At 40.3% G+C, this 27,949-nt stretch overlaps 3 protein-coding genes across 3 annotated transcripts in view; 1 reads left to right on the top strand and 2 right to left on the bottom strand.

Moving 5' to 3' along the window:
- Positions 1 to 11,492, top strand: part of cog5 (component of oligomeric golgi complex 5) — a 69,869-nt gene extending 58,377 nt beyond the window's left edge. The window contains exons 12-22 of the mRNA XM_041780464.1: positions 1,165 to 1,369; positions 2,133 to 2,294; positions 2,480 to 2,579; positions 2,707 to 2,817; positions 6,276 to 6,338; positions 8,173 to 8,276; positions 8,821 to 9,058; positions 9,184 to 9,260; positions 9,388 to 9,514; positions 9,651 to 9,730; positions 11,093 to 11,492. Of these exons, the coding sequence (XP_041636398.1) occupies positions 1,165 to 1,369; positions 2,133 to 2,294; positions 2,480 to 2,579; positions 2,707 to 2,817; positions 6,276 to 6,338; positions 8,173 to 8,276; positions 8,821 to 9,058; positions 9,184 to 9,260; positions 9,388 to 9,514; positions 9,651 to 9,730; positions 11,093 to 11,219 (1,394 nt within the window). The 3' untranslated portion in view covers positions 11,220 to 11,492. The remainder of the gene's footprint in view (positions 1 to 1,164; positions 1,370 to 2,132; positions 2,295 to 2,479; positions 2,580 to 2,706; positions 2,818 to 6,275; positions 6,339 to 8,172; positions 8,277 to 8,820; positions 9,059 to 9,183; positions 9,261 to 9,387; positions 9,515 to 9,650; positions 9,731 to 11,092) is intronic.
- Positions 11,475 to 15,599, bottom strand: ndufa5 (NADH:ubiquinone oxidoreductase subunit A5). Its single transcript, XM_041780466.1, has 5 exons — positions 15,535 to 15,599; positions 13,074 to 13,118; positions 12,808 to 12,924; positions 12,306 to 12,371; positions 11,475 to 11,670 (listed from the first exon to the last, which is right to left on the bottom strand). Exons 1-5 carry the CDS (start codon positions 15,553 to 15,555, stop codon positions 11,569 to 11,571), a joined length of 351 nt encoding a protein of 116 aa, XP_041636400.1. The 5' UTR covers positions 15,556 to 15,599; the 3' UTR covers positions 11,475 to 11,568.
- A 1,482-nt stretch (positions 15,600 to 17,081) lies between these two features.
- aebp2 (AE binding protein 2) lies at positions 17,082 to 27,880 on the bottom strand. The gene is made up of 8 exons (XM_041780375.1): positions 27,258 to 27,880; positions 21,279 to 21,510; positions 19,254 to 19,361; positions 18,780 to 18,966; positions 18,572 to 18,696; positions 18,196 to 18,263; positions 17,922 to 18,035; positions 17,082 to 17,540 (listed from the first exon to the last, which is right to left on the bottom strand). The coding sequence occupies exons 1-8, from the start codon at positions 27,755 to 27,757 to the stop codon at positions 17,528 to 17,530; spliced, it is 1,347 nt and encodes a 448-aa protein (XP_041636309.1). The 5' UTR covers positions 27,758 to 27,880; the 3' UTR covers positions 17,082 to 17,527.
- Positions 27,881 to 27,949: the final 69 nt, after the last annotated feature.

The following is a 27,949-nucleotide window of genomic DNA, read 5'->3' as shown; positions in this document are numbered from 1 at the left end:
TGTTTTGCAACTTGTACATTAGAAAAAAAAATCACTGCATATACATCTAAAATTTGACACACTGATAATAATGATAATGAATGGGCTAAATTAATATGATTTTCCTGAAAATAATCTCTTTGTCCGTCTGACCATTAGACAATACATCCACCCTTTCATCGTCTTTCACTTTTCCGGACCAGGCTAAACGAGCTAAGTCAATTCAAACACCCCTCTTCCCAGTAACATTTTCAGCTCCTGGGGGATTCTGAGTCGTTCCCAGGCCAAATGGGATATATAATCCCACCGGTGAGTTCTGGGTCTACCCCAGGGACTCCTCCCACTCGACTCACCTGGAAGACCTCCACAGGGAGGTACCCAAGAGGCATCCTGATCAGATGCCTTAACCACCTAAACGGACTCTTTTGGATGCAAAGACAGTGCTCCCTCCAGATGTCCCAGCTCCTCACCCTATCTCTAAGGCTGAGGACAGACACCCACCTGAGAAATCTCATTTCGACTTGTATCTGGGATCTGATTCTATCAGTCATTACCCAAATCTTATGGCTGTAGGTGAGGGTCAGAATAAAGATCAACTGGTCAATCAAAAGCCTTGCAGTCTGGCTCAGCTCCCTTTTTTCACTATGACAGTCTGGTATAAAGCCTGTAATACTGTATGGACAACACAAAAACACAATGTCCATCTGCCTTTAAGGCGGGCATGGAAAAGCTATGACTTTGGATGAAATGCATTTTTGGTGAGGCTCAGTTTAACAGTTTAACAGTAAGTTCCACAGAGGCTTCACTCTGGATTACTTAACGGTGTGAACCTGGTAAAGTAACTGGTTTTCTTGTGAATTTCTCACATTAAAATGTATTAAATTTGCTGAAAAATTATGTGAAAGGTCAAGCTTTGCAAGGTCTTTCCTCAAAAGGAAAAGAAAAATACTATTTGATGGATCAGGCAAGTAGTGATTTATGTTTTTAAGGCTAGTTGCAAGTTTGAAGAAAACTTCAAGAAAACTTTTGGTTGTAAGTTGGAACACTATGGAAATGGTATTTATTCCTCCTCCTCCTAGTTCGGGGAAATATTAAAATATCAAGTTGCTGTGCTTCCTCTCTGACTTTCCTCTTAATTGCTGCTCATTACAGAAATGTTCTCACTGTCTTTTCTCGCCTCTGCAGCCTCATCCTTCCTGAAGCAGGCATTTGAAGGAGAGTACCCGAAGCTGCTGCGGCTCTACAACGAGCTGTGGCGACGCCTACAGCAATACAGCAGCAGCCTGCAGGGGGCGCTGAACAGCAGTGGAGGGATGGACGCGTCTCTGGACATGAGCAGCACAGAGACGGACAGCCAGGATCTGTTTACACACGGGAAACAGGATTACAAGTGAGCAGAGACACAGGATGCCACACAAAGAAGGCGTGATCGCACGTTTGTTTGGTGTGAAACGGGGCGTAAAAGATTTATTTTGGAACATATTTGTTTTTGTTTGTTTTAACACTTTGAATGTAGATGCACTTCAGAACCCTTGGAGGCTTTCCCCAGTCAGAAACAGACGCTGTTTATACCAGTGGGGTTTATATTAATACTCATGTTTTCAGGGGAATATTCATGCTTTTGTTTCACTGATACCTTACATAGGCCTATATCTGCCAAGTAAATGAAATATTTAACTGGTTCTGTCAAGTGAAATTGATATTTTTAACAAGAAACCAGACAAATGCACTTCTTACATTTGAGCTTTTGTTGTGTTTCCTGTGCTTTTCACATGAATGTTAATATTATCTTACACGCACGCTGTTTTCATAGCATGCTTACTCTGAATAGTTATAGGATAGACACAGTGGCATTTTGCTGTTTAAGTGCTCCATCAATAAATGTCAGCTCAGATATTATGACAAATTAGAGGAGAATGTTCCACAGAATGTCAATATGAGGCAGTGAATTGATTGTAGGCTTCATAATATGATGATAGATTTAAATGTAAAGTTTTAAGGGGCTGCCTCACTTTAAAGAGATCTTACACAGGATAAAAAAGACAAACAAATGCCTTAATCAGCCCCGTGCTTTTCTGGTTTGTTTTATTATTTTCATTCATTTTTTTTCATTTTCTACTCATTGAATGTTTTCTGTTTTCTTCGTGTTTTAGTCCAGAAAAAGCTCTGAAAGACTCTCTGCAGCCATATGAGGCGGCGTACCTCTCCAAGTCCCTCTCTCGTCTGTTCGATCCCATCAACCTCGTGTTCCCGATGGGCGGACGCAACCCGCCGTCCAATGACGAGCTAGACAGCATCATCAAGACCATCAGCAGGCAAGTACAGCACAGACTGACAACTGGTGGAAAGTTTCTGACAGCTTTTGTTTGTCCATATATCCTTGTCAGAAGCTCGAACAGAAACTAAAGATGGAAAAACTCTGACATGACACAGAAAAGTAGGATTTGTTCTGACAGAAGGAGATATCTCACACTAAAGTCAATACAAACCTCTGTTATAGTGAGCTGAATGTAGCATCGGTGGATCCCAGCCTTTCTCTGGCTGTGGCGAAGAATGCAGCAAAGACCGTCCAACTCTTTTGTGTCAAGTCGGAACAGCTGGTATGTGATTTTAGATTCCTTATTGTGTCTTCCATCTCTTTATCAGTCAGTTTGTTTCTTACATAGCCTTAGTTAATGTTTAAGTTCTGTTTAACTTTAATGAATTGTATGGCATGCATGTGTGCAGCTGTGCACTCAGGGTGATGCAAGCCAGGTGATTGGTCCGTTAACAGAGGGTCAGAGGAGAAACGTTGCCGTGGTGAACTCTCTCTATCGTCTGCAGCAAGCTGTCGCAAAGGTAAGAGGCTAAAACTACAAACAAATGTGTGTTGGAATTAAATAGTGTGTTTTTGACTCGTGCACATTTTTAAGCAGGCACAACAGCTCCACAGTACTCTAATGAATCAGGCTCTTACATGCACTAGAATATGGTTGTTCAGGTTGGGGACAAGGGCTGCTATTAGCAAAAAATAGTTGATAGATAATATAGCTTATGAAGTGTCAAAAAGTGAGTCCAAAAAGATGTCTTCACATTGTTGCTCATGTCCAACAAACTGTAAAAACCTAGAAAATTGCCACTGTCGTAAAAGAAATAAAGAAAGGAGCAGCAAAAACTGTGATTTTGAAAAAAGCAGATATTTGACACTTCTGCTTGAAAATGACTGAAACAATAACTGCTGAAGAGAGCAGTTGGCAGGTACTGAGTCTTTTTTCTTGGACCAATTAAGGCTGGCTCCTCTCTTGGTGATTTTCAAATCTTATCTGATTAGAAAATGTGGGAAGCCACAGACATAAGGACAGTTTCAACCAGATTTTATCATTATAATCCTCCCGACGAACACACCAGATCTGCCTTCAAAAGTTAGAATAACACAACTCAGTAATGAAGCCTTAAAATCTTCTGAGGCTTTCTGAAACCCTCATACACTCATAACATGAGATTCAGAGTATTTATCTTCATATTTTACATCATGAATATTGAACTTCAATGCCTTGAACTTTCAGAGACACTAATGTTATAAATGGAACTAATGACACTGATGGGAAGTTTTAGTACAATTACAAAGAACAGTTTACAAGCCAGTGTGAGTAAAAGATCTGCAAGGGGTCTTGTTTCTACTAGTGAAATGATTACACAATATAAATCTGCCTAGACCAGGCTGTCTTCACAAACTGAGTGACCATGCAAGAAGGAGACTAGTGAGAGAATCCACCGAGACGCCTATGACTACACTGAAGGAGTTACAAGCTTCAGCAGCTGAGATGAGACTGTTGCCTAGGTTCTTCACCAGTCAAAGCTTTATGGGAGAGTGGCAAAGAGATAGCCACTCATTAAATCTCAACAAGTTAGCCAAAAAGGCATGTGGGAGACTGCATGGTCAAGTGGAAGAAAGTTCTTTAGTCTGATGAGACCAAAATAGTGCATTTTGGCCATCAGATAAGATGCTATGTTTGGCAAAAACCAAACACTGCTCATCATCACAAACCCACCATCATCACTGTGAAGCACAGTGATGGCAGCATCATGTTGTGGGGATGCTTCATGGCAGCCAGCCAACAAAACTGCCAAAACCACCTCAAAAAAAACACTTCATTAAACTCTCCAGGGTACCCCCAATCTTAATTTGAAATCCCATCATCCCAATGTATAGCCATTCATACCTTTTGATGTCACTACCAGACAGATATGACACTTAAACCTCCGTTTATTATCTTCTGTCTTGTGTGTAAGCAGCTTTGATGGGAAAATAAGCATCTTGTTGCAGTCCTACTGAAGGATATGGAAGGCTTGTATGTGCTTACTCTACCAGAAAAATGATTATTCTTCATTTGGTGCTGCATAAGATAGTTTCTTCTGAAGCTGCTGTGTTCTCAATAGATTATTAGCTGTTTAACCAGCAGTGAACTTCTTTCTTTAATGCCAGCTCCTGTATCATTGTGTACTTGACTGCAATGCATAATTAACTGAGTAGTTGAGGGAATTTCTTCTCCAAACGATTGTCAACAGGTGTGTTGGTGCAAGCTTAAACATGGCACACACACTCCTTGCCCTGTGTGTGTGGATTATTAAACATGCCGCTCTGTGAAAAGGAAGCAGAGGAAATGAACGGGGAATAAAAGGGAAAGCAGCGAGGGTGCAGCGTGTTCTCAGCTTCCTCCATTAAACATGTATGCTGGGTCTGGGCGCAGCAGCCGTCCTGATTAATAGCATTAAAAAACAGATTACTGCTGCATTAAATATTTAACCTGCAGCCTTTAAAATTTGACTGTGTGAACACAGAGAAAGGATTTATCCTCAGGCAGGCAGTGAGAACAACGGAGGACAAAGATAGACTCGATTACTACAGCAGTAGACATGTTAAATCGATGTGTTTATCCAGCATTGTTTAGACTTGTAAGAAGATCATGATGTTTCTGTCTTAAATATATTAAAGTCTGGCTTTCATCATACAGATATGATATAAGCCTCTTAAAATAGCTTAAAGCCAAACTTTCCACTGAGGGCTGAATACAAAAATATATAAGGATTTTTAATATCCACAAGGTGAGGTTTATGAAAGTTTGTAAAACCACTATAATGTAGGTTAGTTTATGCTTAGTGATTGAGTGTGCCCAAACGGCTGTTCAGCCAGGACCACTTTGTCAAGGAATACACATTTCTTGATTTAGATATTTTGTTATTAGCAGTTATCAATTAGCACTTATTGCTGTTATTAATGTGAGGGATCCCCCTGTCCTTCCATGAGCCTACATGGAAAGCATCAAGCAGGAACAACACATGTTCCTGCTCTTCCTGTGCTGATAAGGAAAGCCTGAGGCAGGGAGAGAAGCAGAGCACAGCGGGTATCACTGACAACAGAATGACACTGATAAAGCCAGAAGCAGACTGAAGGAGTAGCTGGGGTGGAGGAGGGTTGCAAGAGCAGCTTGCAGGGAGAGTGACAGAGCATGGCCAGGCAAGAGCAGTTTAAATAAGGCAGCATGAGAGTGATAAGCAAATAGGGTACTTGGAGAAAATCCGCCGGCTGTCAGCTGATGTGGGCTTGCATGAGATCAACTCATCTCAATTATGATAATAATGGCTGACAAGGCAAACGGACAGTAATTTCCAGGGTTTTTAGGGATGTCAGTTAGATTTCAGGGGGCCCTGTTTGACCCTAGCTACCACACGCTCTACCCCTAGAATATTTTTGGTACTACTATTTGCAACTGTAACCCATCAGGGAGTTAGAAAAAAAATACTGTTTTTATTTTGGTTGCCAGTATGTTTACAATGTGCAGTATTGTCTCAATTTAGCATAAAACACATGAATAAATTCTTCTTGTCAAGATGTTTGTTTACAGGATTATCTTATTAGCTCCACCTTGTGCTAAAACTATTATGTAAAATACAGTCAAGTACAAGCTTCATGTCCAAATGTGGGCCATATTTCATTTTATGTCTAGAATTTGCTGCAGGCCAAACATAATCATACCACCGCAGGCCACATTTGTCCCCTGGGCCATAGTTTGGACACCCCTAGCTTGAAACAAGTCTTACTTTTTTTTTTTTACCTCAAAACAACCTTTTCAGAGTCAGTCTAATTTAACAATAATTTGCATCAGGGAGAATGAGTACACAGAGTGCTTCAGTTACCTGCTTTCAGCACTATGCAACTTTTGCGGGTACCCTTTTCACATCTCTGATCGGTCCCCTGTAGGTGAGTTTACATACTGTTTGTTTAAGCTTTGACTTACTGTGTTCTGTTTTTGCAGATAATTTCGGGATTGGGTTCATGTCCACCGGCCGCTGCAGAGGCTCTCTCTTCTTCGTTGGAGGTATCAAAACAAACTGGTTTAATACTTTTATTATTTAATTTTCTAATTCATTTATTACCTTAATCCTCTTGCATGCAGTGTAGTTAATATTGTCTTTTTTAATGTCATCATGAACTTTTCTTTAATTCTAAAATGTTGAGTGCAGATTCTGTTGAATGTTGACATCGAAATTATAAGCACCCCCCTATGATTTATTTCAAGTATTTCCCCGAATGCTGTTGAACAGAGCAAGGAATGTTTGACACAGCTTTTCCAAACATACTATTTGTATTTTGGATGCTTACATTATTTAACTTTGCACACAGAAACAAAATTATTTCAGAAATACTGAAAACTACCAGGGTCTGAAGTATTGGCCCTTCTGATGACTGGATAACAGCCTGCAGTCATTTGTATGCCAGTCTCTCAAACTCTAACAAATTTGACGGTCTTCTGGCATGAATGTTAGTCTTTGGTTTTATAACATTCATTTTGGTCTTCTGGAGGTAGTTCTTCACCAGGAGTGACATATATTTTTGATGGAAGTCAAAGCAACAACCCAGACCCAGTTTTCCTGCTGACTTCTTGAGGTTTTCTTTCAAAATCTTCACATATCAGTCTTTCCTCATGATTCCCTCCACCATTATGAGATTCCCATTTCCAGGTGCACCAAAGCATAATACTTCCACTGCTGTGTTTCACTGTGGGGATGGTGTTCTTTGGGCGATGCGCCTCTTCCTTCTTTCTCCAAACATAATCAACGTCTCTACGACTAAAGAGCTCTAGTTCAGTTTCATCCGACCAAAGGACACGCTTCCAGTATGCATAATCTCTCTCCAGGCTTCTGCTGAGTTTTTCTTGGTCTGCAACCTCGCAGTCCATTCCTGTGCAGGGCTCTAGTGATTGTCTTCTTTAAGACTACAATTCCAGACATGTCTGTCCTTCACTAGGTTCTTGGCAGTTATTCTGGGGTCTTTAGACACATCTCTCACTAATTTTCTTTCCAAGGTCTTTGAAATCTTTCTCTTCCTACCTCTGTCAGGCTTGTTCTGGACTGTGTGGCTCTTACTGAATTTCTTGATGATACTTCTCACTCCAGTTCTTGACACTTGGAAATGCTGGGGTTTTCTTCTTGGCTAAGACTAGGTGTAAGAAAAACTCATTTTCATTTTCACTCTGCAGGAGGCCTAGATTTAGCACCCCACTTAATCCTTATTAAAAGATAAAATGTTTCTACTTATGCTTAATCTTTTGTCTGTTTTGGTCTAGTTTAGCTCATAAAAACTTGTGAAAACATGTTTTTGTCTGGGTTTTATTTCCGAACAACTGAAATGTTTTGGTGCTGGTGTTTGTGCCTCTTAAAGAGATTCATCACACACAGACTCCTCTAAATTTCTTTGCTTCCAACTATTTTCTGCACCTCTGACATCTGCTCAATAAACTACCCTCATATTTTTTTTTTTTATTCCTGCTGCACGTCATTCTTCAGAGTCTGATCTGCAGCCTATAAGGGTTGAATTTCAGTCCTAAACACAAAAACATGCACACAATCTAGTGCATCAGATATTAAATTTTTGTTGATGTCGTGGCGGCTCTCCTTCATGGTGCTCTTATTGACACCAGCTGAAAACAGCTCCGTATTTCTGATGTAAGTCCGACCTCATCCATATGTACCTACCGCTCACATGTCTAGACGGGTTGCTGTGGCAACAGGGAGCCTCTAAGACACAGGTAATGAGCAGTAAAGTTCATGTGATTCAGAGGATCTTTGAAGCTGCTGTCAGGTCATGACTTCTTCTTCTTCTATAGCGTTAATATTCCTGCTCGGTTTGTCTGTTTCTCTCTTGTTTTTCAGGGAGTTCAGGCGCTGATGAGCAGCGCCGTGCAGCCTCTCCTGATGTCAGTCAGTGACTCCATAGAGGCCATCATCATCACGCTGCACCAGGAGGACTTTTCAGGGTGAGGAATATCTCCTTTCCACTTTCAGGATCTATAGCTGCTGGAAATGAGCCACATCAAGTGAATTATGGTTTCTTTATCTGTAAAAAACACTCCCTGTTGTCTCTTTTCATACAGAGCTTACTGCTCATAAACACATGCAGGCTTCTGTATTTTGTGTACTGTTTCTGAAGCACAGTAAGTAGCACCAAGCTCCACAGGAAAAATATTATGATACAAGGCTAAAGTAGGTATGTATATGTATTACATGTATATATGTAATACATATACAAGATTATACGACTACAAATGACACAATACAAGACAAAAAATGTGCTATACAAGGTGTATGATATGAAAAGAGGCAATACATCACAATACAACAGGATGATATGATGTAAGATAAGACGGGACCATGTCATAGGATACAATGCAATAGGATGGCATGTAATTTGATACAGTAAGATACAACATGACATAACCAATATCAGCATGCTGATATTGAACTGGCAATAGAAAGCATTAAATATCCCCCTGCTGATTTGTCTCTGTGTCTTTATCCCAGCCCTCTGGCCACCCCTGATAAGCCGGATGTCCCATGCTCCCTCTACATGAAGGAGCTGCAGGGCTTCATCACCAGAGTGATGGCTGACTACTTCAGACATTTCCAGTGCGTGGACTTCATCTACGAAAGCACGGAGGCCATCGCTCAGCGAGCCATCGAGCTGTTCATTCGACACACCAGTCTCCTGCGACCGCTCGGGGAGGGGGGAAAGATGAGGCTGGCTGCAGACTTTGCACAGGTAAGGAAGTTTCTGTCTCCTAAGACCATGGCTCCTCTTTTATGAAGTCCATAAAAAGTACTGGAGTCCTTTCCTATGATCTTTTTCTTGACCAGACTGAAATGTATCTTTTCTTTGTATGTCAGATGGAGATGGCGGTGGCTCCTCTGTGCAGGAGAGTCTCTGATTTGGGGAAACCATACCGAATGCTGCGCTCCTTCAGGTTTGTTTGCACATTTCATAATCATCACAATCGTTTATCCTCTTTAATTTCCTCACAAAGAGTAGGTCCAGTCTCTTTGACTGTTTCCAGTATGGACTAGTATGATAATGTATGTTTTTTGTTTCAGACCTCTGCTGTTTCAGACCAGTGAGCTGATAGCCAGCAGTCCAGCTGTAGGTGACCTGATCCCCTACAGCACCCTGATACACTTCCTGTTCACCCGAGCACCTTCAGAGCTCAAGTCACCTCACCAGGTACATTCACACATGCACTGATTCACTGGGTTTATAATTCTTTACAGATAATCAAAGATTCCTAAAACCTTGTTTGAACACTCTTAAAGAAATGTTGACCTTATCATAGACTAAATTAATGTTTTCCCCAACACAGAGAGCAGAGTGGTCAATCGCCCGTTACTCCCAGTGGCTGGATGACCATCCCTCTGAGAGAGACAGACTCACTCTCCTCAGGTAAAAAAAAAAACAACAAAAAAAAAACTGTCTTTGGTATTTAAGCATCAAAGTGTGTGTTTAATGGATCTGTCGTGTGTCTAATGCATAAATGATAATCTGGTATTCAATGAGTCTGTACTTATTTGAATAACTGAAATTTATGACAGATGTTATCTGAAGACTCTTGAAAAAGGAGAAGATCCTGATCTTGTTGTAAACCTAAGAGACCCACAACTCCACCACAAGATAATGCACTGATATATGTCAACACATACTAACATGCATAAAAACAAATATCCACACACTAAGAAAAACAAACAAAAACTATAGTAAGGAATTGTACGTATGTGACATAATGTGTTAAAATGTTATAACATTTCAGTATACGAAATAACATATGTTAACATGTAATAATGTGTTAGTATGTGTGATAGCATATATTATTTTTTGTTAAGATAAAACTGTTAACGTGATAGCCAATGTGTTAACACGTAAATGTGTGATAGCATGTGTTGACATTTGATAGCATGTGTTACCGGTGATAATGTGTTAACGTGATAATGTGTAATCGAGTGATGATGTGTTACTGTGTGACATGTGTAAGCATTTGATTGACTAAAAATGAGTTATAACTTTTGCACCTGTTATTACATGTGTAAAGGTGTAAACATGTGATAGCATGTGTTAACATCTGCAAGAGTGCATTAACATGTGATAACTGGTGTTAAAGTGTGTTAACGCGTGATAACGTGTAAATGCGTATCAACATGTGGTAACGTGATAAGACAGGATAATGTGATAAGCATGCGTTATCATGTGACAACTTGTAGACTTTTGATATGTGTGACTATTTGATAACACAATAATGTAATATAATGATAATAATGATAATGTGTTGACTTATGATGTCAAACATGTGATGACTTTTGTGAACGGGTGATAATATGTGATTACTTGTTAATGTGTGAAAACATGATAACGTGTGATGAGGTGTGACAGCATGTGTTAATGTATGCTAGCCTGTGTTAACATGTGATCATGTGTGTAAATGTATATTTCATGATGTGTTAATGTGTGATGACACGTTAACACTGGTGATAGCATGTGTGTATATTATCTTGTATAATCTGCCCCTTCCTCACAAAACACTGACAAAGCATATCCACACATTTTTAAAATAAACTGAACTAAAATAATCAAGCAGCGTACTAGGACTCATCCTGATGTCAGGTCATAACTCAGATGAACTTCCACAGCTTGTAATGCAATCTAAAACACTCATACTTGTGTCTGATGAGAGCTCAAGTCAGTCACCTCACAACCACTGTTTTCTCACCACAGTGTCATTCAACCAAAGTACTTCTTCTGTCTTCCTCTTAGGGGTGCTCTGGAGGCCTATGTGCAGTCAGTGAGGGCTCGGCAGGGTAAGGAGTTTGCTCCCATCTATCCCATCATGCTCCAGCTGTTACAGAGGGCAACCAGCAGCTCGCAGGAGGTCAGACCGTGAAGAGGAGCATCGAGTTCTGGTCCATCTACACTACATAATGATGCTTCCATGTTATTTATGATCATATTTACAGTACCAGCTGAATGAAGGGACTTTTTGTGGAGAATGATGGTTCATATTTTAAAATGGTGATTTTTTTTTTTTTAGATCCATGGTGTGGGCGTGCTAACCTTTAACTGACTCATGTAACCATGTCTGTACATGAAATAATGCTGTCATTGTGTGAAATGTTGATTGAAGACTCTTGAGAATAAATTTGGGACTATTACAGGACTTTTACTTTGTACAGTACTTCATTAGAAGCAGGGGACTGGAAAACACACACACAGCATGTATACACAAAGTGAACTCAGATGGGCCATTTCCACTGGTTTGGAGGTGGCTCCTCAACCAGTGGCTCCCAGGGCTTCCACTCTGCCATCTTCCTGGATAGAGCCAGCTCACACTCCGCCTGCAACACAGGAAACAAATAGAAATATGTCAGCATTCATATCAATCATCATGCTTCAGATTGAGCCAAAGCCACCATGAACCCACCAAACGGTAACATTTTACCACATTAACTACTCATTTAAACCAACAGGAAGAGGCTTTATGGAGCTTAAGGGAAGAAAAACGACTTCATGATAATTTTGACAATCAGTCTTGTGTTCAATACTAAAGTCCAACATCAAGAAACGGCACCCACATAACAAGGATTTATTGGATTGTGTCTCAGATTTGAAACCACAACCACAGCTCTTTATCTCTTTCTCTGTGCCTGAATAAAGAATTAACGAGTTGTTTTTGATGGAAAGCTCAGCAATTAAAAACTAAATTATAAAACAATTTATTTAGCCGCAATTAACACATAGTACACTGTTTGATGTTAATAGAAAGTGGAAGCATTTAAGAACAATAGCAACTCGGCCTCTAGGTGGAAGACCACATAAAATAACAGCAGGGTATACAACTGCCAAGGCACACGGTGTGTAAAAGACGGCAACACTGCTGATTCTTTAGCTGAAGAGCTCTGAATTCCACCGGCGTTAATCTGAGCACAAAATCTGTTTCCATACGGTGTTTATGGTTGTGTGAAAAACCTACCTGGAAAATGACTTCTTCAATCTGCCCACAGTTGATCTTCTTCTCCAGTTTCTCTACATCAGGCTCCTGGGAAGAGACAATCATATCAGCATCTCTTACATAATGACGTGGGGATTCACAGTCTCTTACAGAATCTTGTTATTCTATTTGTAGAATCAGTTTCCTGATCAGAAAAACATGTAAACATGTATAATAGGTGGTGATAAAAGTTTGTATATCTAAATGAAAAACTACATTAACAAAATCTGCTATCAACAGGGCAACAGTGCCACCTTGTGTTTTAATATGCAATAACAATTTAAAAACATGGATCTCAAAGAAATTTGGTTAAAAAGCAGTAAATCTACTGCAGCTGAATAATGTAGCGTTGTGATATCTTCATTACAAGCTAATGTAGTAGGTTTTTCCAGGCTTAAAAATGGGCAAAAACACTTGACTCATACAATCATAATTGAATTATTTAAGAGTTTAAGTCAATCTGTGAAGATAAGAGCAGCCTCACCGCTTTGACGTGGTTGATTTTCTCATTGATCATCTGCTCAGTGTACTTCCTGTAAGCTGCGTCTGGTGGCATGGCCTGTACGGATGCTAGGATCTTTGAGTACAGAATCCTCAGACGCTGACAGAAGAACAGGGAAGACAAAAAGAAAGCATGACTATCGCGCTTTTTATTTTAAACATTAATATGCATATCATCAAGGTTTATTAGTCTGTGGTGTGACTACAGTTCATAGCACCAGGTGTGTATTTTCAAGGGATGATGCTCACCTCATGAGGATTCTGGGATACTGCCAGGCCGACAAGGCCCGTCGTCTAAAGGAAAGAAGAGAATCACTTTAAAATTGAGTCACTTTTTAAGCATCTGCTTATTTTTTTATCTTTAGTTGTCAAAGCATTTTGTAAATCTTAATTATTAATATGAATTTGTATGTTACAGATAATTGTGTGTGTAATTGACAGGAAGTTTGTATTGCGTGCAAAAAATACACCATTTCACATCTTAATTAGCTTCTTAAAGTGGCACAACATCCAGACTGTAACAAAAGTGTTTCCTAATTACTGACAATACTGGGTTGGGCCAGTAAGGTGTGTTTAAAGCCGCCCAAGTATATCTGCTGACCCCTTTTTTTTCCCCCCAAATTAGTCACCATCTGGAAATATGGGAAAGACATCCCCTAGTACATTCCTCCCATTAATAAATGAAATTGGGTGTGATGTAAAATGTTAAAAAAGTTTTAATCTTATGCTGTTGTTACAACTTTTTTTCTGCCAATATCATTTTCTCCTTAAATCTGAATGATTGTAGTGACATGTTTCTTCATCAAACATGCAGCTCACCTGCAGTAATTACAGAACATTGAGTGAATCATTTCAAATGGTAAGTGATGTTATTTGAGTGTCTTTATACCGCCCCTTTTACCCGTGAAGTCCCTCAGGGCTTAGCCCCACTTTTATTCTCTCTATATGCTTCCACTGGGTGCTATTATAAGGAAATATATCTTTTCATTGCTTTGCAGATGACACTAAAATTTACACTCAGTGGCCACTTTATTAGGTACACCTAGCTAGTACCAGGTTTTACCCCCTTTTGCCTTCAGAACTGCTTTACTTAGTTTCAACAAGGCATTAGAAACAATCCTGAGAATTTGTGACATATTCACATGATAGCATCACACTGCTGCTGCAGATTCGTCAGCTGCACATCCATGATGCGTATCCCCTGTTCCAACACATCCAAAAGGTGCTCTATTGAATTGAGATCTGATAGCTGTGGAGGCCACCAGGGTACAGTGAACTCATTGCCATGTTCAAGTAAAACAGCTTGAGATGATTTGAGCTTTGTGACATGGACATCCTACTGGAAGTAGCCATCATAAGATGGGTAAATTGTGGTCATACATAGATGGACATGGTCAGCAACAATACTCAGGTAGGCTGTGGCATTTAAACAATGTTCAGTTAGTACTAAGAGGCCCAAAGTGTGCCATGAAAATAAACCCTGCACCATTACACCACCACCGCCACTCTGAACAGCTGATACAAGGCAGGATGGATCCATGCTTCCATGTTGTTTAGGCCTAATTCTGGCCCTACCATCTGAATGCCGCAGCTAAAATCGAGACTCATCAGACCAGACGTTTTTCAAATATTCATGTATTGTCAAATTTTAGTGAGCAAGAGCAAACTGTAGCCTCAGTTTTATGTTCTTAGCTGACCTGGTGTGGTCTTCTTCTGCTGTAGCCCATCTGCTCCAAGGTTTGAGGCGTTGTGTGTTCAATGATGGTATTCTGCAGACCTTGGTTGTAATGAGTGGTTATCTGAGTTACTGTTGCCTTTTTACCATTTCGAACCAGTCTGTCCTATTATCCTCTGACATCAATAAGGCATTTTTGTCCACACATATGGCGCTAACTGGATATTTTCCCTGTTTCTGCCATTCTCTGTAAACCCTAGAGATGGTTGTTTGTGAAAATCCCAGTAGATCTGCAGTTTCTGGAATACTTACATCAGCCCGTCTTGCACCAACAAGTATGCTACATTCAAAATTAGATAAATCCCCTTTCTTCCCCATTCTCAGGCTCGGTTTGAACTTCAGCCTTAACTGCGTCTACCTGCCTATGTGCTCTGGTTTAATCACTGTGGTGGGGATAACTCAGTTTGTGCCCGTTTAAACATTTGCAAAATAGTACATTATGGTGTCAATAACACATTTACTAATGTTCTAAAACAATTTTATATTTTTATTTTTAAAGACTTGAAGAGCAAATGGACGCGATTTTGGGTCCTAGGAATGACGTGAAGTAGTTCGGTGTGCTTTTCAGCTCAGATTTACCTCTGAGTAGTGACTGCTAACAGCTAGCCGACGTGTAACTATGGGTAGCCTCACTTCGAACGGCACAAGTGAATATTTAACCAATTGGACATTTAAGAATTTATGTTTTTCTTTACATTGAGTTATTACAAATCCACGGTTCATTAAGGAAACCGAAGGTTTCATTAAGCCAAACACTCCCGGCTAGTACATCTTGCTAAGTAGAGCAAGCAAAACAGCTAATGGCTAACACAGAGCAGCATCTCGTTTCAAACTTTTAACCGGGCGTTTGAGCCATATGTCAGCTAAGTAGATTTATATTCACGTATTGATGTTAAAAATGTGTATTTGGTTTGCAAAGTTCAGTTTTATTGTGAACTTAAGAGATACAAACAAAATCGTGACCTCTACACGTACCTTCTTCAGCAACCCAGCCATTCTCCTCTGTGTACAACGGCTCTGACAGCGACGATTTCCGGCCACTTATTGTGACGACATCAATACGTGTGCCATTTTCGGGCGCCATATGCAAGAGGTGCGGGCGCGGTTGGCGATGAATGAAATAGTCAGAAATAGTGAAAAACAAACCGATTTTGCCAGCTGTTCGTTTTGTCACAAACGTCAGATGTGTATTTATGATCCAGGGTAGTTGATCCAATAAAAAAACAAAAAAAAACAAAAAACAAAATTTTTAATATCGAAATTCAACCCTAATATAATTTTTCAGTTCCTCTCCATTCACGTGAATTAATTTTACATCGGGGTAATCATCATTGTACATCAGTGCTAAGCACTGCTGAAGCTGAAAACAACACATTTAAAACTTGGCACCTGCCCACAACAGGAAAGCCAAAACGACAATAACTGGTTTGCTAACCATGGTATTGGCTAGCCAACCGGTCTGACCTGAACCTCATAGAGAATCTCTGGTAAAATATCATCTTTTGGAGATGAGAGGCATCAGACTCAACAATATAGGCGAGCAATGGCTCCTACTGGAGCAACCCGGCCTTCATAACAACCTTATACTGTACAAAGAATATATTAAAGATGTAGAAAGAAAGATAACCCAGCAGTGCCACAGACTGATTGGCTCCATGCCACGTCGCACAGATGCACCTCTTGCACATGGCGCATATTTTCTCTGCAATAAAAGTCAGCAGCCCAGGTGGCATCTACCTTTTCATATGTATTGGGGTAGCCGTGGCTCAACACAAATGAAAGTCAAGTAGAAAAAAGGTCTATCTATGTGTGAAATATTCATAACCACTGAAATACAGGGATGGAAAGTAAATAATTAAATGTATGCACATTACTATAATTGTGGAGCTTTTTGATAGTTTTTTTTTTCTAGCTGTCTTTAAAAGCAGTGATTTCACTCTTTCTGAAGTATATGTTTCGGTAAGTATTGTTCTTGTTCTTCACTCGATTAAAACAAGTTCATTACTGAGTGATAATCTGAATTCAACAGAAATTGTTAACGTTTTAGAGATTTTTCTATGCTTTGGAAATCTCTGGTTATTTTAGAGGGGATTTTCAAAGACCTCCAGAACGTTTAGTGGAAATTTAGTTCAAACCTGGCCTCCCTGACTGAATGGCCCCTCAACAACTGGCTGAAACCCACCACACTCAAATGTATTAAATGTTGTATTGTACAGTAAGATAAGCCTGTTGTCCTCATATGCAGACATACTTTTTCTATTGAAAATACTGCCTACTCAAAGACAGGGCTTAGGTTTTCTATCAAACAGGTCCAATTCTTCGGTCATGGGAGTATAAATATTTGAAGCAGGTTTAAAGTTACTTTTATTTTGAAAGGCCTTCTTGAAGCTTCATTTGAGACACTTTCTTTTGCTTTCTCTAACAAAAACTCTCCCCCTGGTGGCCTAAGACATAACCTACAATCATTGACAACCTGTATGAACCATGCTGGTGTGAATAAACTCAGCTGGAGGCAGAGAAAGTTGATTTTAAAAACTTTAATGACATCAAACCAGAGCAATGCCAGCTATATGCACATGATCAATATCATCATTTTTAAACATCTATTTTAAAAAGTTTGGCTGAAAAAAGGACATCTATCTACAGTCCAGTAAAAAATATCAAAGTATAAAAATATATTACAAATCTCAGTATTTACAAAGACAGCTTCTCTCTACGTGGGTCTAACTGTCTACAGCTCTGTACGTTAGTTTTCAGTCTAGTTGTGTTTCCTAAAACGAGCAACACGTCCTCAGTATACTCAGCACCTAAAGGAGACAACGCTGGGGCCTCAGAGAGCCACCATGAATGAGCCACTAAGCTCCCAGCATCCTCTGGGAGACAGAAGGGGAAAGGAAGGCAGCGATGGAGCCGATTCTCATCAGCGACGATGGATTCACAAGAAGCGATGATGATCTTCAGGCGGGGGTTAAAAGAACATCCTGTAGGAAAAATTTCAAAATTCAGTCACCCTCTTATCTCGTTTAAACCAACATCAAAGGTTAGGCAGAAATGGAAGTACTAAAGCATCTCAGAATATTATTCATTAAATTATCATTTCAAATCATTTTTGTTTTAATCTTTGCTGAATACTGCTTATAGCTTGCAAAAATCCACTATCTCAAAATACTAGAATATCACATATTCTCACTGGGTGTAAAATCATCTATTATATTGGCAACCTCAGATGTCATAAAGAAGGCTGCAATGTATTTTACTGTCAGCAGATGGTGCCGCTTTGCTGAGATGAAAACCTGAAAGGATGAAATCTTTCACAGCAGTGATGATGACTGCCTCAATGGCAACACGTTGTACTCACACACCTGTAGATGTTGGGGTCCAGGAGCACAGCCGTGTCTGTGGGCAGCTTGGACAGATGAACCACCTTTGTCTTCTGCTGCAGTCTGTCGCTCTCGTTCACCCAAACGTCCGGCAGTCTGGAAAAAACAAGATTTTACACTTATTATATCTAAACTCACATCTACACTGTGAATAAAGAGGCTAACACTTGCTCTTAGTTTTCTTTTTGTCTGAAGTGCATTTATATTTCCTTTACAAAAGTGTTATTAAAATGTTCCAGAATCATATCAGACTTACATGTCCTCAGGCGTCCAGTGTAACAAGACCTTCACTTTCCCAGAGTCCTCTTTCCTCCTCGCTATTACCTGAAGACAGGAACAGAGATAAATCTCTGCTGCTCACACAAACAAATTACTTTCTTTGGGTAATGTGTGTGGTACACCCCATTTGAAGAATACATTAAAAAGGATTTAGATCCAATTTGGGCATTCTGATACAAGGTGGTAATCTGTAATGCTTTATGTAGATGCACTGCACAATACATGGTTTGACTGCATATAGAGGTGGTATGGGATGTCTTCATTTACTCGCATGGTATCTAAATGACCAAACTCATTAATGCATGGTCTAAAAAACACCCCTCATGTTTGTGTGTTCTTGTTTTCGTGCTCACCGTGCTGTGGAAGACCACGCTGTGTCCGTTGCCGAGGCTCTCGATGTGCGTTGCCAGGTTCAGGCAGATTGCTCGGTGGCGGATGGCGTCCATCGTCTGGGCGTCAAAGAAGTCATGAGGTCGAGCTGGAAAATTCAGACATGACAGATAAATAAGAGCACAAACAAAATGTGTATAAAGGTTCATAAGGGGATTCTGCGGGACGTACGGAGGGAGCGTTTGTATTTGTTCTTGAGTTTCCTCCTCTTGTTCAGGCCGGCCTTGGACGGAGACTCCTCCTTCATTTTGCCCTGACTGGACAATTTGGATGAACCCTGGGAGCTGAAGTGGGTGGGAACGTGACGGGCAAGCCCCCCCTGAGAGGCAAATGTGGCGTTGCAGCCCCCAACCACACACTGAGGGGACATACAGAGGATTATCACAGATAAATCCTTCATGTTTAACTATGTGGATCAAAAAATCTAATGTACAAAGCAATACAAGCCAATGTGTAAGTCTATGTTCAACATTTTTGCTATTTTGCAACTTTTGCCACTTTACAATACTATCAATTAATAGATAACAGACATTGTGTTGTTTGAAAACACATTACTGATAAGAATTAAAGTATCAAAAATGTTCATAATAACATAAGTATTGGATAAAAAAGGCAAGAACACAGAAAATCACAGGTGTTTCTCACCTTGAATGGCTTGTCCCCGCTGTGCGTAAGCATGTGTCTCTGCAGCCAGCTCTGACTGGTGGATGGTGTGTTGTACACTTTACAGCCTTTCCACAGACACACAAACACCTATGTGAAAAACAAACGCATAAAATTACAGCAGCTGGATGTAGAAAAGAGAAATTTTCAGGGTTTGCCACCCTGCTACCTCTGACAAATTAGTCCTTTTAAATTAACAGCAGCTGCAGTGAAGCAGACATTTGTAACCCACCTTTAGATATCAGACTCTGCCTTAAAAATGACTTTGCAAAGTTTAAATTTTCAGTATTTGAGAGTAACCTCCATTGGATTCCCTTGTGATTCAGCTATGTGTGTTCAAAAATGACAAGACTACATCAGACAAGTTGTTTAGTGGACACCGAAGACTGCACATCACCACAAACACACCATTCCCACTGTGAAGCACAGTGGTGGCAGCATCATGCTGTTGAGATGCTTCAAGGCAGCTGGAAGGCTTGTAAAGGTGGAGGGTAAAATCAATGTGGCAAGATACAGAAAAATCCTGGAGGACAATGGTATTGAGTCTCCAAAGAGAACTACAGTTTGGGAGATTTATTTTCCAGCACAGAAATGGTTTAAATGGTTTAACTACGCTGTAATGAACACTTCGGATTAGACAATGATGAAGAAATGTTTCCTCCTATTTAGATGGTTTAAATTAAACTGCCCATAGGCCAACGTTTTCTGTGATGTTCCTAGACAGGTAATTTCCGATAAATTAAAAAAAAAATCATAATTGTATTTAGTTGACAAATCCAAAGTTAAGTGTTTTTTAAAGATGAGATCTGACTGCAGTTGGATTGGTTGAAAGAGTGTGGCTAACATATGCAGCACTAGCTCAGCAGGCCTTCAGTCCTCTTTGCAGGTTAATGTCCACATTCCTGTGCTGAATATCATTACTCAGTGCTTTGGATATACATGAGTATAACCTGACATGGTCCCTGAACAAATTAAACCCATGCTCTATATCAAATAGTGTTAGACTTCCCTCTTACCACGAGAATCTAGAGGTGCCGTTAGTCATTTGTTGTTTTCGTTTGGTTAATAAGCATTAAATAATCAATGTAGTAGCCATTAATCATAGCTACAGGAGTGAAAGTGGTGGTTCGCTGTGTTGCAAGTTGCTGTAGACAAAACATTAGACCATCAGGGCCAACACAGAAAAAATATGAGTAATTAGTTTAACCGACTAGTGATTCTGGTGAAGAAGCATCACATGCATCCCCTGTTGTTTTAAGATGAATTCACAGTGCTGTTTAAAGCCGTGATATTACGCCACTGTGGTGTTTTGCATTCACTATGGATGACATGAAGGCATGATGGAGGGATGTGATCCTCTCTGCCATCACTTAGCTACAAAGGTGTTACTTAGTTTTTACAAAGGGACACTGTGCTAGCATTTTATTGTGGATTTTGTGAAGCTACAGCTATGCTGTGCTCTCTACAGTTTCAGCAAGGTAGATATCTTAAAATGCAAAATTGCCCATTCTTGTGTCTTTAGCACTTCTTTTTACTTGTCATAGTCTCAGATATGTGTCAATTTTATTTGATTTTTACTAGAATCAAACCAAAATTTATCATCATGATGCTGTAACAACCACTTGTTACTTTTTATAGAAAAAATCCCAGATATAGAGTATTGCAATTCAGCCAGAACATATTGAGGTTAGATTTTTACATCCACATCATCCAGTCCTATCTGTCCGTGAAAAAAACATTTTATAGTAGATGTTCCTCTAGTCCAGTGGACATTATTAGAGCCAATTCAAAGCAGCCGGCCACCTCTTAAATCAAACAAATTACTCTTAAACTTTGCTTCTACCTGATCAGGTATCACAGTCACATCTGTCACACATAGAGGTTGGATCAGATAATGCTCTCTAACCAGTATTATGATGGAGATCACCTGCAGGAAATTCAACACCATTGGACTTTCCACCTTGCAGCTTTTGGGCATTAAAAGAACCCTGATGTAGAGACACATACCCCTCCTCTCTGTCCGTCCACATGTGTGGCTCGGATGTGTTCAGCCAGGTCGGGGCTGCTAGGGAACAGAAGCTGGCAGTGATCCCAGCAGCACGTGTAGCTCAGAGACTTTCCACCCGCCGGCGCCGACCCGCTCCCTGCTACAGAACCCCCGCCATGACCGTTCAGCATCGCAGGGGTTGAGCGACCGCTGGATGCCGTGCTCTCCATGTCCATAAGGGTGCTGCTGATACTGCATGGGAAAGCATACAAAGTTCAACATTAGGGCTGAGAGACACTGGAAAACTGACACATTGATATCAGTGCTCATATCATGAAATCTTGACCCTGACCCCTTTGCTGTAGGGCATCTACATGTGATGAGTTTATGTGGGCTTAATATGAGCAATTCACATTTGAACCATACAGTATGACTGCATGACTCAAATGTGAATTGTGAATGAAAAACTTCTAGCTGGCGAACATTGAAGTAAATTATTCTGCAATCATGTAAAACCCACACCAACTAAAATCTACCCAGTGCTGCAGGTGGAGAGTCTGTGAGTGACCATCTGCTCTAATAACTGCCCACCCTGGCTCTCACTGGGGTCTCTGCTTACACCAGGTCTGACACCTCAGACACACAAACACTAACTGTCTGAGCTCACAGAAACACACCGACACATTAGCCTCCAGCTGCCGCTCTGCCTTGTGTTAAACAAAAGTCACTCTGAAATCTCCCAGCTGCCAAACCAGCGGGACTAGCAGAGCTGAAGTGTTGCCAATTTTTTTATGCAATTTAGACACTGTGCAAGAGTAAGGCTGGGTAATATAGACTTCAAGTAAATCTGCAGATTTTTTCAAACAAAACCAGATTTCAGTCAGGACCACTTTGTCATGAAACACTCATGATTTGCAGCTATAAATACTTCTTTATTAGCAGTTATTAATTAGCACATATGCTGTTATTAATGTTTAGCGGTGTGGTTGTTCTGGGATCCCCCTGCCCTTCAATGAGCCTACATGGAGGCATCAAGCAGGAACAGCACACGTTACTGCTCTTCCTACGATGATAAGGAAAGCATACGGCAGGGAGAGAGGAAGCAAAAACCCCAAGAGCAGAGCAGGCATGAGTGGCGACAGAATGACACTGATCAAGTAAGAAGCAGAATGAGGAGCTGGGGTGGAGGAGGGTTGCAAGAGCATCTTGCAGAGAGAGCAGCAGAGTGTTGCCAAGCAGGGGCAGTTTAAATAAGGCAGCATGAGAGCAGTTAGCAAATAGTGTGATTAGCTATTGCTGCTGGCAAGCTGGTCAACAGCTGATGAGGGCTTGCGTGAGATCAGCTGATCTCAATTATGGCAGTGCTGGACTCTGTGGCCCTCCTGAACTAACGTTATAGGCTCAATTTATGATGACAACTAATTGTCTTTCCTAATTAAAAAAACAAGCCAAAATGAAATTTCATTAAATTTAACAAAAGAAAGCATTGACTTGAGTCAAATGTGGTCAGCATGTTAACAAGAACAGGCTGGGTCGGGGCGGCTAGGAAACAGAAGCTGGATGGCATCAACTTTAAGTGCTCTCAGCCAGGTTTTTCAAGCAAGAGCTGGTCAGAAGACAGAAAGAAAACTGCAGAGCTATTCAACAACAACTATGTCAGAAAACGTCACCTTTCCCCTCTTACAGCAGGCTAAATCTTAATTATTTAATTGGTTTAATTATGAAACTTATAGTAGTGTTTGCTCACAAACATGTTTAAACTGCTCTGCAAGCTGGCACACAACGAATGTGTGAATGAATCTGGATGTTTGACTTAAATACGAAAAGCCCAAGGGGAACTAAAATCCAGAATTTCATGTTTTAAATTCTAGATTTTCCTTAAATATAATCTATTGATAAAACCAATATATGACCCTGACCTATACAGGACTACACCTTTTCAGTTACTGAAAATGAAAATGCCTGGGACGTGACATATAGGCAGTGCTTAAAAATGCTTTAATTTTGATTATGATGACTTATATAGCAAATTTGAACTGTTGTATTGAAGGGCATGACTATTTTTATGTCTCTCATTTTAATAAGAAAATTATTCCAAACAAGCAGAGTAAAATTTTTTGTAAACCGTTCTGAAAATGATTCTTGCATAACATCTCTGTTGAAAAAAGAACAGCTTTAAACCAGTATTTCGACACATAGCAGGTTTAAGAAGTACTGCACATTCTGATTCAAAAATTGCTGCAGGCCATGAAGCGTTACAAATATCAAAATGTTTCAGTTTATACCAGAATCACAGAAGATCTCTTATTTATTGGGATGAAATCAGTCTTCTCTACATGTTTACGGCAATGCTGATACAGCAATGATGATAAAACGCCATTAAATTTGTAGCCTTGGTGTTAAGCTTAAAAAACCTGCAGGAGTCAAGAATATGAGGTATTTAAGGAAATCCGTTATTTCCCCTTTACTCAAAGGGTTTTCTCCCATTCTGTAGTTTTTACAGTAAAAGCTTTAAGTAGGTGGCAGCTTTCTTTTCATGACTCAACTATCTCAAACTCATGTCACTGAAGCGTCACTTCATATTCTTGTTAACTGTGGGATTTCCAAAACAGGAGATGTCAGACTGGATTGAAGATGTCCCCTACAAATAGTCAACACGTTGCTGCTGACATCTCTATTGACGTCAGACTGATTTTTATTTTTCATAACACTGCCCCCAAAGACCATGGACGAAGAACGGAGGAGCTTCTGGTGGTCGACAGCATCAGCACAAACATGGAACTGTTACTCATACTGTGTTAGTGAGCAGCTGTGTAGGTGTGTATGGTTCAGGATTTAGTCATCTCTCACCTTGTTGATTTGATTGATGCCATGAGTGTGGCGAGACGAGTTCTGGCAGAGGTTCAGGAGGTACCTCGCAGTGATTCACGTTATCAATCTGTCACTGCAGCCTTGCGGGGAAGGTTGGCTTTCTAATGAATCCAGGAATGATTCAAGCTCAGATCGAGGGGCAGAAAAACAAGGATTGGGTGTAGAGAGAGCTCCTTTTACAGCATGAACACTTAAGTTCTGAAGCCAAATTAAGCTTGATGGCGAGTTTAGACGCTGCATTATTGCGACCCATTTTGGACATTCTGAAGTGACTCCACTTTAGTGCATGCATTCATTCTCTGCATTAACAACCCTTCTACCTGATAGCAGAACTCACTATCTCCCCACTTATTTAAACAACAGATCATACATCATTTCTGCTGCTCTCTGTGGACAGTGGAGGTGCTGGCCAATTAAGCAGAAAAAAATTAAAAATCATCACGGTAATTAAATATTCTGGAAATACTTATGTTTCATATTTTCCTTTTTTTCCACATATTAGAATCTTTTATATCAGATACTGACTTGTGGGTAACACTGATTTAGAAAGGCTTCTTCATGTAGTCCCCGGGCCACCAGCTGCCACCCCCTACCTTGTGAATAACTTATCTTTACAAGGATCTTTTCTTGATTTCAAGGGGAAATTCTGAGAAAATGTCATAATTTTTTTCCAAATTTCATCACTTAAAGCAACTCTTTCTGCTGTGGAAGTTTTTGATTTAAATCTCTCAGAACTGACACGGAAAGGTTAGACTGTGACACTGTAGTTCTTCACTGGTGGTTAGGAACCAAGGAAAGGATCAAAGAGCCGTTTTAGTGGGCTGACTCTGTTTTGATATGATGACGAGTAAATTTTGGTTGTGTTCTTCATAGCTTTAGTCAAATCTCCCATATTCTGCATGTTATCATGGGAACAGTGAAAACCCAGATGTATTGATCCATGATGAGCCTCGTTTTAACCATGATTTGCCTTCTCCATGATGCCATTTCAAGCCTCAGTGCAGGTTTTTCCTGGCTCAGATAGAGACAGTGGTGGTACCAGTCTGATCTTGCTCACATGTGCATGTATAATGTGACTTTAGCTGGCTCAAGCAAACAAATTTTACAAGCAATGCATTATGCATTTTAGGACTGAGTTGAAAATGTATCATATTGGGGGTATCAGAAGCAGATTGCTTCTAGGCACATCGCACCCTGTGAACTGCTTTAACTACAGCGCTGTGCACTCAGAGGTGGGACTGGCCAACCTGGGCCCTGCTCCAGAGCAGGACCATCCTGGGCACAGCCAAACTTGTGATGGAAAAGTAAATTAGCACGGCTTGGTTTGGCTTGAGACGGCCAAGTCCTAATGAAAAAGCAACATATGGTGGGGGAACTCAGAACGTTATAGGGGGTCTGGGGGCATGCTCCTTCAGCAGAAAATGTGTACATTTTAAAGTTTATAACATCATTTAGAGCACTTTTACAGCATAATTAGGTGCTAGATCTATGAAAAAAGTTTTGTTTTTCTAAACAATTTTGTGCTCTTGTTGGTGATGCACCAATTTGGCCATTTTTCCTACTGTTTCTTGGTCTAACCACATAATGAAGATTTTGGATCACACCAGTTTTTGTCCTTAAAACCTGGCTTTAACACTAAAACGCCTTTTTACTTTTTATTTAATGGATTGTTAATTTCCTGTTTCCATAATAAACCTTAACTATCAACTTTTCATTGAAAGAAAAAGTCTTAAAATCTGGTCATGTGATCTACATGACTGGCTCTTGTTTTTACTTGGACTAATTTCCACAAGAAAACTGTCTACATCATTGACCTTTCTTCCCTAACTGAATTAAAAATCTTTTTTTACTCAAGTGGCCTAAAAGTAGTTTTACCACAATCTAGAAGTTCCCTTTTACCAGCTTTGCCCTGCAAATTAAGCTAAAAATTAGAAGAGCATACTTTTAGGTTTGAAGAAAAAAACAAGTTGTTATCCATTTGAGGATAATTATAACACACTTTACTTCTGATGTGAAGCATTTAAAGTCTACAATCTCTATAAAAGTTTGTTTAAATTGATTTTTCAACTTTTAATCCTTTATCAGAGGGACACCAAATATCCCAGCGTTGTCATGTCTTTATAAATGTCTCAAGAGCTGTTGGTACTGTCTAAAAATCCATGAGCTCATATGTACATACAGCTGATATTTACAGAAGAAATAACATCTGTAAACATCAGCAGAAATACAGGGTATTGTTGTGTTATTATATCATGCATCCTTGTTTTTGTTTTGCCCCATCTCTGCTGTCTATCATGTGTTTAGTTCCATCAAATATCCTAACTTCAGCATTTTTCATGAAAAAAAGGAGTGATAGAAAATATTCAAAATTTTATATTGTGTTTTCTCATTAAGGTCCTGAGTCCATACTTATCTAAATTGCACATTAGCATCGGCAACATGAGGAAAAGAGGATGTAAGAAAGGAAGAATGAGGTTTTCCTTCCACTTTTCCAATGCTGCCAATGTATAACAGCAATTAAGACAGTATGCAGGTGTTTGTCTGCATTTTTTGGACGATTAAAAGTAATAAATATCCAATAATTAGTGTACAGGACTTCCAGTTTTGTTGCTATGTTGTTGAGCAGCTTGCAATGTGGTCTAATTTTTACTAATGGTATAAATACCCCTTCAATAAAATCAAAATTTGCCATTTGGACACATTACTTTGAGTTCTATAAGCATGTTGCTGTTAGTGACTGATAGACAGTTTGCTGAGCAATATGCCCTTTTCCCTTGTCAACACAAATGTGTGTTGTTTTTTGTGATGCACGTTTTTTGTCTTACCCTATAGCGGGGTTGAAATATATCAACTCAATCTGAAAAGTCGATATATTTCCCATCCCTACACGTGGGATTTTTCTTTACTTATTAGGCTTCATTAATCGAACCATTAAAGGAACTTTGTTGTGGGACGTCTGATGTATAGCTCGGCTAACTTCGGTTAAGTTCGGCAGAAACGTGTCTCGTGGGAAACAAAGTCCAGTTAGAAGGTTTTTTCCCGATAAAACCAATAAAAACAGAAGACATCACGCTGTGACCTCTGTAAGAAACATCTGTAAGGCCTCTTTTCTCTTCAAACAAACCAACCTGTCCTCTGAATCCATCCGGCTCAACGGCTCTCCATCCGACGAGGTGAGCTCCACGCTGGCCGTCCTCTTGGTGCCGTGCTCGGCTCTCTCCGCGGTCTTTGTGCGGTCTGCGGGCGGTGAGGAGGACACGCTCTCCCCTCCTCTTTGTTCTGGTTTCAGCTCCTCTTGTGCGGAATAATCGGTGCTGCTCGCCAAACTGCCCTGCACGGGACTTTTCCCTGGGTCAGAGAGTTCACAACCGGGTTCAGCCTCATCTTTGTCCGTGTTTTCGCTCGGTAGAGCGTTTTGTTTGCGATCAGAACACGGGTTGTCCTCAGTAGCAGCACCGTCCACGTCCATTCCTGCTGTGTTCTCGTTGTTGTCGCCCGGTTCCCGTTGTTTGGGGTCCGGCGGAACGGCCTGTCCCTCCTCGCCGGTTTCTGCCGTTTCTCCGGGGTCGTTCTGGTCGGCTGTCGGTTGAGAATCTCGTTCGGCATCTTCGCTCGTTATTTGAGGCATTTTCGAGTAGGAAGAGAGGATATTTTCGTGTTGTTCGGCTCTGAAAGTTGCCCTAGGCTGCCCTTCTTCCTCCACTCACACTCTGCTTCAAGCGTAAAACACAGCAGGGGGTTCGCATGACGTCACAGGTCTGCATGCGCAAAGCTCATCTATTTGAAAAGATGGGTCACTCTATAGTCAAGTACAGCGAGG

This window comes from Cheilinus undulatus, linkage group 23, assembly GCF_018320785.1.
Source record: "Cheilinus undulatus linkage group 23, ASM1832078v1, whole genome shotgun sequence".
In the NCBI taxonomy this organism is placed as follows: Eukaryota; Metazoa; Chordata; class Actinopteri; order Labriformes; family Labridae; genus Cheilinus; species Cheilinus undulatus.
Note: the sequence above shows the minus strand (reverse complement) of the source record. Positions and strands in the feature narration are given on the sequence as shown.